This window comes from Gallinula chloropus (assembly GCF_964237585.1).
Source record: "Gallinula chloropus genome assembly, chromosome: Z".
Lineage (NCBI taxonomy): Eukaryota > Metazoa > Chordata > Aves > Gruiformes > Rallidae > Gallinula > Gallinula chloropus.
Window position 1 is genome coordinate 36,885,320 of NC_140089.1, and position 12,890 is coordinate 36,898,209.

The 12,890-nt window shown below is 42.5% G+C and overlaps 1 protein-coding gene across 1 annotated transcript in view; it reads left to right on the forward strand.

The window, feature by feature from the left end:
* The window catches only part of ADAMTSL1 (ADAMTS like 1), a gene marked incomplete at both ends in the record, with an annotated part of 454,988 nt that extends 449,520 nt beyond the window's left edge, over positions 1-5,468 (forward strand). Inside the window, 4 exons of the mRNA XM_084278732.1 lie at positions 865-1,072; positions 2,699-2,808; positions 3,784-4,004; positions 5,362-5,468. Of these exons, the coding sequence (XP_084134858.1) occupies positions 865-1,072; positions 2,699-2,808; positions 3,784-4,004; positions 5,362-5,468 (646 nt within the window). The remainder of the gene's footprint in view (positions 1-864; positions 1,073-2,698; positions 2,809-3,783; positions 4,005-5,361) is intronic.
* Between the last annotated feature and the right edge of the window lie 7,422 nt (positions 5,469-12,890).

Genomic DNA, 12,890 nt, shown 5'->3' on the forward strand with positions numbered 1-12,890 from the left:
GGACCCCTGGACATCATCTAGCCCAAACCCCCTGCCAGAGCACGATCATCTAGAGCAGGTTGCACAAGACAGCATCCAGGTGGGTTTTGAATGTCTCCAGAGGGGACTCCACAGCCTTTTTGGGCAGCCAATTACAGTGCTCCTCCACCCTCAGGGTACAGAAGTTCCTTATCATGCTTACATGGAATTTCCTGTTTTCAAGTTTGTGCCCACTGCCTCTTGTCCTGTCACTGGGCACCACTGAAACCAGACTGTCCCCATCCTCCTGACAGCCGCCCCTCAAGTATTTATAAACATTGATAAGATCCCCCCTCAGTCTTCTCTAGGCTAAATATCCCCAAGTCCCTTAGCATCTCTTCATAAGAGAGATGTTGTAGTCCCCTGATCATCTTCATAGCTCATTTTTGTACCCTCTCCAGTAGCTCCATGTCCTTCTTGAACCAGGGAGCCTAGAACAGCCTGACCAGTGTAGAGTTTCCCTTAGTCATTGCTATCATTGTGACTGTAGCCTGTGACCAATGCCTCAATGTCACCACAGTGATGTAAGAGCAGCCATGCTCAGTCCCCCTTTACTAAGCCTTTAAAAGGAGCCTTAATAGCTAGGAAATGAATTCTGGGCCCAAATAGCCTTCAGAAAGATAATTCAATGAAAAATGTGCTCTTTTCTCAGCTTTCATCCTCTGAGCACTTTTCAGTGGCCACTATGTGAGGCTGAGGTACTTGGCACTTTCCAGGGTCTCACCCTAAATGAACCAAGCCATTTTTGCTTTTCTTTGGTCCAATGCATAAAGACCTGTTGACGTGAGTGATGCTGCAGACGGTGGCATGCGTCTTCCCTCTGACCCGTTTGCCTTTCCCTCACAGGTGGATGGTGACATCGTGGTCTCCTTGCACACGGAGCTGTGGTGGAGGCATCCAGATGCGACGAGTGACATGTCAGCGCCTGACAGCAAAAGGCAGCTCTGTTCCAATGTTGAATGAAGCTTGTGCCCAGGTGTCCAAGCGCCCTGTGGACACACAGAACTGTAACAGGCAGCCTTGTGTGGAGTGGGCAGCTTCTTCCTGGGGCCAGGTAAGGAACAAGCCAGCAGTCTGAGGAACACATTGCACTGTAGGCTAGGAAAAAGTGACAGAAAATGAGAGGGGTAATTTTGCACCCTGATATCTTTAGGTAAAGGTCTGCAGGCTTTTAAGCAACTAATTTGCTCAGCTCTTTCAACTCTGTATTTGATGCATTGCATACTTGGATTTCTGTAGCTCCCTGCAAGACCTGGCAATGCAGCTTCTGAATAGGAATTTTACTGCAGACCCACAGTGGAAAGATCACCCACAGCTCCTGTGTATGGTGACAGGTGGCACATATGTGAAATAGTCTTCTCCCAGCCTGAATTCCCCTTACCATCCAGTGAGTGCTTTTCAGTTTTGGCTGGCAAATGTTAGGACCAGTGATTGTGGTGGGATTGAGTCAAGGAGGTTGTACAATAACCCAGTTTTATGAAGTTGCTGTTGCCTGAAAATGTCAAAAAGCAAGTGCTTTCTTGATTTGCTTCAAGGTAGAAAGCAGGATGGAAGGCTAAAAACATCTTCAGACTACTTTATGCTGTTTTGCAGATTTTCAAATTCTCTCATTGCAACTTCATACAGGAATCAATGTTCAAAAGCTTCACTCTTTACATACCAAATGTTCTGAGTACTTGCTTTATTGTGAGAACCCCCAGAAGAGTTTTGTCTTTGTCTCTCTGTGAGCTATGAGATTTCCTGAAAAGGCACTTAATACGTATTTGGTTATAACCCCAAACTGGTCATTATGTGCTCTTATACTTCCTCTCTCCGCTTCTACCCTGACTGATCCACACGTGAAGGTTGAGGAGTCCACCACAGTCCATACTTAGAAATAGAAACTCACACATTTTAGCCCAAAGATCTTCAGGGTGGTGTTTCACACAGGATATAATGTGAATGAGAGACAGGGTCTGAAGCCAATTTTGCCACAGGTTAAAGCCAGCTACAAATATTACTTTAACAGGTGAAATAAACATTTTCAAAGGGAAAAAGCATTTTGACAAAACCAGAGCAGTCACACATCTAATTGAAATGATGCCTCAGGTAAAGGTATGTGAGGCTTCTTGCCATGCAAAAAGTGGCAGAAAAAATAATTATCCAGAGTAATACCTATCAGCTAACTCAGTGATTTATGACATGTTTTGCCTCCTTTTATAATTAGCCTGTGGTAAGGCTGTTTGAAAACAGTGGCAAGTGCTGTCACATTGTATTAGAGGTTAGAGTAATACTGTTGCTTGTTGCACCTGCATTCTGTATTTGCATGGGGTACTATGCATGATACATTCCACTGCATCTGGTGGGTTTTTTTTTAATTTTCATAGTAAAACTCTGTTTAGCTACAAGAACTTGTTATTGTTGACTACATGGCAACAGTTTCACTTAATTCTTTCCTGTGTATTTTGGAAATTTCTCTCGTAAAACTCGGAATTATTATTTCATATGGAAGAAGCAAATTTTCATTCCCTGTGGAATTCCAGATAAGGACTGGATTATCCTTGCAAAAAAGCCAATTGCATCATCCTTATTTTCTAGATCATTTTGGGCCGTGTGCAGTATATTTCACCTGAAGACTTATAAAATGGAAACGTGTCCTGCCTTTTCCCTCTCTCAAGTGATTTTTTTTTTGTGTTCGTAGTGTAACGGGCCTTGCATTGGACCACGGCTGGCTGTGCAGCACAGACAGATATTTTGCCAAACCAAAGATGGGACTTCTGTGTCATCGGATCAATGCAGTGCCTTAGCAAGGTTAGGACAGGAGTCTCTTATGTCTGAAACTGCTACCCTTAGTAGAGGTGTTCCACGGACTAGTGGCTTCACTGACAACTTTTGGGTTTCCCCTATGGAACAAAGAGCTCATGCTGCAACCCCTACAGTTACGTGGCACAAATGTCACCAAACTTAAAGCCAGGTTTCGCTATTTCTTCCCATAAGCCCCAGAAAAAAACACTATTTGGCCAACAACTGGAAAGTCTTCTAGGCATGGGAAATCCTGACTGAAACGTTGTGCTGTGTCTTCTTAAGATGCCAGTTTCCTTCTCACTTTCTTAAATACAAGCTCTAACTATTGAAAAAGAAAAAAGTATTCTGTAGCTTTTGTTTTCCTGAAGAGAAACTCCACTGTCAACATTGTAGACATTTAATTTACATGACTTAGTTATGTAAATCCTGCCCAGTCATGACTGAAAGTTAATATAATCGGCCCTTTGTTTCCCACTCATGTATTTTTATTTGTGTGACAAACAGGTGGGAACCAAGTGTGCCTGTGTATTTTCAGTAAGACTGAATTGAATGGAAAAAGAGAGTTTCAGAGAATCATGTTTGTTCCATTAAAAAAGTTGCAAAGCCCTCATGGGTCTCATTGGCTGCCTCTTCATTTCTTGCATATTTTTGGGCTCACCTCTTGTTTGGTACTTCATGGAGAGGACGCTTCAGCCAAATCCTCAAATAGTTTAAGTGTTCATTTAGCTCCAGTAGTGCTATACCAGTGTGTGTCCACTGAGGGTCGGGTTCTTGAGTGCAGTTCCAAAGTGCCCATCAATGCACTGGAGTTACCCCCACACGCACCCACTGAAGACCTGACCCGTAGAGTATTCTAAGTGAATTACATTTGGGATATGCAAGGCTTGCTGTCCCTGGAGCTTGCAGGACAGCTGGAGTTGCATGGGCTGGCTCCCTGGGCAGCGTGGTGATGGGTCATCCTCCTCTCTCTCCTGCTTGCAGGCCTTTGAGCACCCAGAACTGCTGGACCGACATCTGTGGCGTGCACTGGAGAGTCAGCCTGTGGACCGTCTGCACAGCTACATGTGGAAACTACGGCTTCCAGTCCCGGCGTGTGGACTGTGTGCACGTCCGCACCAACAAGCCCGTCCTGGAGCATCACTGCTCCTGGAGGCCACGGCCAGCAAACTGGCAGCGCTGCAACATCAAGCCCTGTGAAAATGGTACATTGCTGAGAGGAGAGGACACAGCGCGGTGTGGGGGGAGGAAATAATACAGATCTGTCTCTCAGAAATCCAGCACTGGACCTTGCTGCTGGGTGTCCTGGAGAACCTCCAGGCTGACCGTGTGCAGAATGCAGTGTCCAAAACTCAGCACCCCAGGGGAAAATGGCACCCACTGTGGTTCGTTTGCAATGGTGTTAGCCCTGGGATTGCATCCTCTTGCTGATAGCATGTGAAAGGGCTGGTGCAGTCTTAACTTTACGTTAATAGTACCGACAGAAGGAAAAAAACATATCACAGACTGCTGGCTATAGTCAAAATACACAAAGTCTAAATCAAGTGGATAGGTTGATGATGGGAATTTCTGAAGTGGGAGCTGCTGCTTTCAGGTGACCAGCAACTCACTGGCCCTGCCAAAGGACTAGATAAGTTATGAATATTGTTTTAAAATCCAAAAAAAGAAGAAATGATGTGCCTTTTTGGAAATGATGCCCACTATGGCAATGTCCACTTGGAGACACTAGGCAGCACAAGTTTCTATCTTTTCATTTTCTCTGACCCTCATGTCATGTGCTGATTTTGATGGGCAGATGCCATCCTTCTGTGCAATCATTGCAGAAGCAGCAGCAGAATCTGCCTGCACTTGCCTGCAACTGTGCCAGCTCTGAGACTCCCTCTTAGTAGAAGCAAAGCAGACTCCACAGGTCTAAACACCATGAGCTGAATTTGGAGTGCCCTAATGGAAGTGGAAGGGCTGAGGGAGCTTACAGATATCGAGCAAGACCTTTGCTGTCCCTCCAGCCTCTTCCTGCTGTATGGAAATGTCCCACATCTAGACAACTGTGAAGTTAATTGGCACTGAAGAGGGCTGTGCAACTGCTCTGTGACAATTCCCTTTCCAGCCTTGGCATGGGAAGTGGGAGTCCCTCAGGCAACAACACACCCCAGTGCTGTCTTCTCAAATGCAAAAGACTGGCCAAAGTACCTTGAGCTGTTCTATTAAAATAAGTTTCCAGTTTTATCTACTACTTCATCTTTAGTGTAACAAATGTTTTGAAACTCTTAGAGCCTCCCTAAAATGCTGGTAGATGACAATCTGATGGAGTGTTGGAGCAGCCTCAGAAGCCTTCTCCCCAGGCTCTGAAAGCAAAGGCTGCCCAACATGTTCTCCTCTCAGCTTTTGGCTGCTTGAAGTCCCCACTCAGCCTTTGCAGCAAGACAAGCTCATGCTCATCGTGAGGCCTCCCAACACAAAGCTGTTTTGGTCCCTCTCTCCACCACCCCATGAAGTATTCTCAAGTAAGAAATCCTTTTATTGCTTCATCAACATTTCTCCTTTTTGTTTCCCCTTTGGCAGTGGAGTGTAGAGACACCACAAGGTACTGTGAGAAAGTGAAGCAGCTCAAACTCTGTCAACTAACCCAATTCAAGTCACGCTGCTGTGGGACTTGTGGAAAAGCTTGAAGACGGAAGCAATGAAAATGGAGGAACAAGGGGATCGCAGCCTTTGCTTCACCGAGGCAAGGACTTTTACAGAAAATGGAATGGAATTCTTTTTTTCATTTTATTTATTTATTTCCCTTTAAAAAAAAAGAAAAAGAAAACCTTTTACCAAATCATTGTTGTAAAGGGACTTGACAAGTTTTCCCTTCTGCAAATCTGGGAGACAGAGCAAAGCAAAACACGGTCATGAGGGTAGACCATAAAGAGTCAGCAAGCCCTGTGCCGCCAACAATGGGCCTGAGAGAAGTGGGGATGCCCATAATCCATGTACATATCTGGGGATACACCAGTAGATAGATGGGGAAGTGGATCAGAACAAAAACCTAGCAATACATCGGGCCACCACAATATGAAAAAGATAATCAAACAGCTTGCCAGGTCATGGCGGACTCAGCTATGCAATATACAGATATTTCCTCGGTCTTTGAGAATAAAAGCATATATTCTTTATAAACCTATTTGTTACATCCAAGATTTGATTCTTTTTTTAATTTCTAAACCTCTGTCATCTCCTCATGCCAGCTCATTAAACTATTTCAGTGGGAAGTCCTCGTGATCTTTGAGGATATGGTGTCTAAGCAAGTAGAACAATGCTGTGTCACATCAGTGAGTCTAAAACACACTTGAAAATGTTCCCAGGGAACATTTTGTGAGAGAGAACTGGGAATCAGAGGGTTGCTTTGAGCGTATAGGTAAGGCGACAGTGCTATTGTCCAGGAAAAAGAGAGAAACTATGATTGGCTATTGACAGACTAGTGCAAGCCTGTGAATGTTCTTGTGTAGAGAGGACAGTCAGGAAAGATAGGGTCTGAGGTAGCAGCAGCCACTTCACATACTCCATCCTACTAATGCTTCTTTGGAAATGAGAGGAGTACCAGTTCCCACAGTTCAGGGGCTTTCAGATGTGGGGTTTTGGAAAGGAACTTGAGGAAGTGGGTTTTCCTATCCTGCTAACATAAAACTTCTCCCCTCTGACAGACAGTCCTTTTGGACAAGCAGTAGAGAAGAGATATATTCTGATTTCTTGTAGTTATTCCTAATCAGTGGCAACAGAATGGATTCAGTATCATCCCCAGGGGGCTAATGCCAGTATTTTTAACGAACTTGCTCCTCTCCAGCTGCCTCCCACAACAAACCAGGTGCTATAAAGCAGCACAATTTTAAGCCCATGTATAACACCCTGAAGATGCGATCTAAAAAAGCAAGGCTCAAACATTGCACCCAGAGTGTGACTTTGCATGCTGGCTGTGAGTCTGTCCCCCTGTCCAGCTGCAGTGGTGATTCAGACAGTGAAGTGCTTCATCCACTGGGTCCCTGAGCACTCTCTGCTCTGCTCAGAACCAGCCCTAAAGTTAGAGGAAATCTGCAAAGTAGGGGGTTTGAGCATTGTGAAACTTTAAACGAGAGCTATCTGAATCAGAGGCTTTGGTTCAAGACCAATTGAATATATCAAATTCAATCTCATTAAATTAACGGCTTGGCTGTGGCTCTCCTGTTGCCCCCGGTGGGGCTCATGCCTTGTGGTACAGTAATGAAATGCCATTAAAGGACTGCTGTGTTGCAGCTTCCTTGATGTGTGGATTTTTTTGGGAAGGCTGGGAGTCCACTCCTGAGGTCAGTGCCAAGTTCATGACATTAAGCCGTCTCAAGCTGGGTTGCTTCAAAATACATACAGCAGTGGACACTCTTGCTAGAAATGGGTCTTCGAGAAATAGCGTTGCTAAGCATCAGTGTAACATTTTATTTAAAAAAAAAAGAAGAATGTCTTTCTATGTATGTAAATGTATATCTTTTCTGTATATTTATTAGGATTTCTTGTACAAAAAGTGCAATATTAATAATTGTACATTATTTTGTTCAGATAAAACTATTTGGGGTTTTTTTTTAATCTTCCCATAATTTTGTTCCTCTAAAACTACCAGTAATAACGTATTTCTCTTAATTTTAATAGCATTTGCATTTAATTGGGGATCTGCTTCACTATGCACAGAGTGCTTTATAGACTATGACATGAGGGAGGGATGATGTTTTTAACTTGTGAAATTATAATTATGCATGGAATGAAGGACGGTTCCTTAACAACAACAATAATAATGATGATGATGACGATGACAATGTGGTGGATATTTCTAGTACGGTAATTAACAAAAAGCAGTATGGGGAAGAATTTTCATTAGTTTAATTGCAAAACATATTCAGATGAACACATGACCAATTGCAGCTGTGTAACTCTGCGTAGGATAAACTTGCAGGATCATATCTGGAAGGGCCACTTGTGTTGTGGTACGGTGTGGATTTAATTTCGTATGTCTGTCCTCTGAATTGTGACTTGGCAGCATCTCAGTTGAAAAGGTTTGCTGGCTGTTTCATGAAAGGATGTTTTCTTTCTCCAAAAAGAAAACAAAGCAGCAAACTTGTATTTATATGACTTTTTGTACAAGTAATGCAGGTTACTTATTTATCTACTGCTGTCTGACATGTTGTTTATTAATCTTAAAAACAAAAGCCAAACAAAGTAGCAAAGCTGTTGGAGTGCTCTGTCCTTACTCTGTGTTGTGATAGCAGTACACAGACATTGCAGAAAGTACGTGTGATCCACATGCCTTGGGGAAAGACAATGTCTTAACATGTTTTTAAAAGCCACCAGCCATTAAGAGTATGCACCCTGTCTTGGAGATCTGTTTTATGTCTTCATTTGCCGTGCTTTTTTTTTTCTTTTTTTTTTTTTCCTAATGTCTTGCCTCTACTGCTCTTCCTGAAATATAAAACCATCACTGCTGGAAATCAGTAAAAGTATACTCCTGTTTTTTATATGCAGCAATTCTTAAGGACATCTGATGACTTCCTTCAGCAGCCTATGGCATGAAGCAACCTCTGTTACTTCAGTCTTTCCTTACAGGTCACTGCTGCCTTCGGTAATGGAGATTGCAACTCCTTCAAACATTAAGTGTATATATCAAGTGAATCCTGGTAATGAGCTGAATTATGGTTGGAAAGAAGAAAAAATGTAAAGCAAAAGCATTTTCTTTTCACAAATACAAAATCAAGTTAAAAAAATTAAGCTGTTTCTACTCTTGCCCTTTTCCAACAAATCATAAAACGTCTCTTCTGAAAGGAAACAGTTACTTCAACTCTCATTTACTGACAGTTTGCCTAGTATGATGTTCCTGCACATGCTTTTTAGACACCAAGTAAACACCTCACACATACATAAACACAAAGAGTGCAAGCCAAGACCAGATCTACAACTTCCAAGCAACAGTACTGAAGACAATGGGAATTGTTCATTTTTAGTAGAACAAGTAGAGAAGCTAGTGTTGATGTAACATGAACAGCAGGCCAACTTAGGTTCTCAAGAGAATAATTTTTCTCTTTTTATGCACATGTCTCTCATTACCAGTCAAGTCAGAAAGTCTTCAAAACCTTCAAAGCAAGCTTCTAGTTTTGTTCTCCCTACTAATTTTCTTCGAGGAAGAAAAACAGTGTGCAAGAAGCAGAAAAATGCAGTGCTGAAAGGTTCCCCACAAGAGACCTACTCCTGCCCCGTTATGTGGCAAGGTATACGCACAACTAGACTACCCCAGACATGTATGTCTGCATACATGCTCTTAAAACCATAGGAGCCATAGGCATTTTCCAAAGTAACCTCTAGCTGGAAATTTTTTTCCTAATATCTGGCCATAGTCATATGGACTGCAATTGAAGCTTTTTCTCTTTTTAAGTTATGACCCTATTTGAAAACTGCCCTATTAAACAAAAAGCTGCTGATCATCTTACTGTCTCTTTGGTGTCCAAACACTGATTCATAAATAAATTTTATTATCTTATATTAGCATAAGATGACAGTTTCATTTGTGGAAAAAGGTGAACTTACTCGCTTCCAAAAAGCACTTACTCTTCCAAATTTTCAGGACCGTAGAAGTCCTCATAAGGTCTTATGGCAGCTGTCGGTGAATCATTGATCATTTCTGCTAGTAATGGAATGAATTGACTTCATTAAATCAATTTAAAAGAAACCTTTCAAGTTGTTTTCAATGCAGATTTTCTCACAGACTGCCTGTGTATACAGATGGGAAGCTCAGAACTCTTGACGCTAACTCTGGCCTTGCATATTAGCTGCAGACCACAGTTTGGGAACCATTAATTTAAACATTCACCTCATACTCTTGTTTAAAGATGAGAGTATATGTATCCATAGTGTTACGTATTAACTGACATGCTCAGCTTTTGTGTGTGGAAACTGAATCAAAGAAGATGTCAAATACTTTAGTTTGCAAAAAATTGAGAGGCAACCAGGCATCCTTTTTCAACTGATCTTACACATTTCTCACACCAAAAGAATATTGGTTACCTCATTGTCACCTACATTGCTTTGCATCATCTCCACACAGTATCTTCCTTTCCAGTCAAGAGAATCAAATCTAAAACCTGGTCATACACTTAGTCATGTTAATAAAATTTTGATGTAAAGTTCTCAGTAGTCATTTCAATAACACACAACCTAATATATTATTTATTCATATTTATAAGGGGAAAAGACACATACAATCATAGAATGATCTGGGTTGGAAGGAACCCCAAGGATCATAGAGTTCCAACCCCACTGCCACAGGCAGGGCCACCAACCTCCAGGCCTGGATCTACATAAGGTTGCCACATCTTAGCATCTCCTCTTCTGGTTACACAATTTTTTTTCTTCCGTCCCCTGCCTTTTCACTAAGATAAAAATTACTTGCTCCCATTCTTAACTTCACTTGTGTAGACAGGAACACAATGTATTTTATTCTCCAACTGTTCCTTTGAGAACCATGTCCCTCTGAGGTGGTTAGCATCATCTTTCATTAAGTGATTGCTGATGAAGACAGAGACCATAAAGTCCATGAAATCACAGACTCCAGCCCTTCTTTTTTTGACAGAATGGTTACAAAGGCTGGTATAGCCTCTACTAAGCCATCCAGTGTGTTTCGGGTGGCTGACGCAGCAAGGCTGAGAGCATAAAGGTGCCTTAACACTGGACACAGCAGGGTCCATCTGGAAGAATATTTTCAAATAAGTGAAAGAAATTGACAAAACAGAGCACAAAGTAGCTCAGGAAACATATTTAAAACAGGATGATCAACAGTGGTTCCTCACTGGTCTGAGTTTGTAGACCAACTCATGCTCGTATAAAGAACTCTTTGTGCAGGGAGGAACAGAGTTAGCACAGAAAAAAAAAAAAAAAAAAAGGATTCTAACCAATAAAAAAAAATCATCAAAACCCGCAAAGTAAGATGAAACAAAATCTGTTTGTAAGTACTATTGGTAGACATACCAAGGTCAAAGCACATACCCTGTCACTTACACGGAAAGTAGCTGACAGCATGAAGTAATAAATAGAAATGTGAAAGTTGAAATATTTTCCGTCAATCACCAACTCAAACCACAATCAGATGTGATTCATTCTCATGTGAATCTCATCAGTGCTTTCTGTTTTGCTTTTAGTGCAGGAAACCCACTGGATGTGCTTTGCCCTTCATGCATACCAGCTTTATGCTGGTGCCTGCCTTTGGCATTGTTACTGGTGAGCACACATTCTGGAAGACTGGCACATGTTCACTTCACACAATAACAGGATTGTTTGGAAATATCTTGAATGCCCCTCTCTGAGTCTGTATCAATCCATTGGATGTGTGAGTTATACTGTCTGAAGCTGCTTTGAATTGCACATGTTGATTGTCCGTGAATTGCAGCAAATGGGAAGGAGCAATGCAGGACTGCATCACCCATCACACACCCATTTCCCCTTAGCACCTCACTGTGCCAGTGACAAGATCCAGAGTCACTCCTCCTCCCCTCACTGATACAGCTCCAAAGAGCTCTTCAGGTCTTTGGCCTGACAACTAATTTAATTACTGAATTTAATTACTAAAGATTACTTCTTTCCAAGGAGTTATTCCATCCTGCTTCCACACTCACTTCAAAACAACTACCTCCATCAGCAAAGGCAACGGCTTCTGAGGAGGAGGAGCACCACATTTCTAAAAGCTGGATTCTTCTGCACAGCATGTCAGCAAAGCTACTGCAGCATCACCACTGAGTTCACACAACAAAAATTACCCTGGTACCACACACCCTGGTACAGCTCATCCTTCACCAGAGGCAGCATTCTTGCCTTGCAGGGCACCTTCACACTCAAACAGCACTGCACTGACTGAGGACCAGGTGAAACAGATTCTGGCCAGGAGGCTCCTCTCTGCAGACAGAGCAAGCACTCTGAACCCAGGGAGGGGTGGGGAGGCTTGGGCAAAGGATGAGGTTCATGAAATTCAGATAACTAGGGCTTATAAGCCAAAACAATGAATGAGCAGTGGGCTGCTTCTTTGTGTTGCAGTTCTCTAGCCTTCCTGCTAACAGACTGCTTACCTCTTAGGAGAAGGGAAAACAAGAGTGTTGCCTCAGCCTTTCAGCCCTTTGCAAATAAAAGCTTTATATTTGTACAGATATAAATCAATGTCATTCTTTGTGGCTCGAAAGGAAGAAGGATGAACTCTGGCTACATATAAATACTATTTGCTTAAGCAGCCGCAGAATGTGAACAACTGCATAGTAATCATATAGTGATCCACACGTGCTGAGGATGACATGGGCATGGGAAACCACTCCCTACTACTGCCCTCTTTAACACTGTGAAGTAGGTGACGGCTTCTAGGTCTTGCATGAGATCTGAATCTACTTAATTTACAAACTCCCTAGGGCCAGTGACAAAGCACAACAATAAAACCTGAACCAGAAAGATTGCACCAGGCAGGCCATGAATGGCTTGCTCTCCTTTCTCTTAAGGAAATGCTTAATGGTTTGGTTTGGGATATATGTAGACTTTCCCCTCCCCCCATCCCCAATCACCCTTTTCAACATTGCTGTATTTTTTTGAAAAGCATAAATTATTGGTTTAAATAAATAGCCCATGAGGCTGGTGGATGCTTGTTAAAATGGTTCACCTACAGAAACACTGATGGAGTCAGTTTTCAAGTAATAGCATACAACTTAGTGATTTTATTACCAAAAAAGAAAAATCTTGCTGTTAACCCACTACATACAAATCATGGCAAATCAAATCCAGCTGGGCAGGGAGGATCCCACAGTCACTTCTCTTTTTTAGCAGAGAGCTAAACAGAACAGGGGCCTGATCACGCAGCAAAACAGACCCTCGCGCCCGTGTGATGGCACACTCACCTCTTTGGGCACAGTTCTCTGCACAAGCAAGTACAGCGCTAGCAAACTGCTGAAAACAGGGAATATAGAGCCAAACACACTATTCCCTCTTTCTTACCCTCTTCCTTCCATGCTGAATGCAGCCCAAAACATCTGTGGGAAAGAGCAGCAGATGGAGAAGTGAAAATTGGG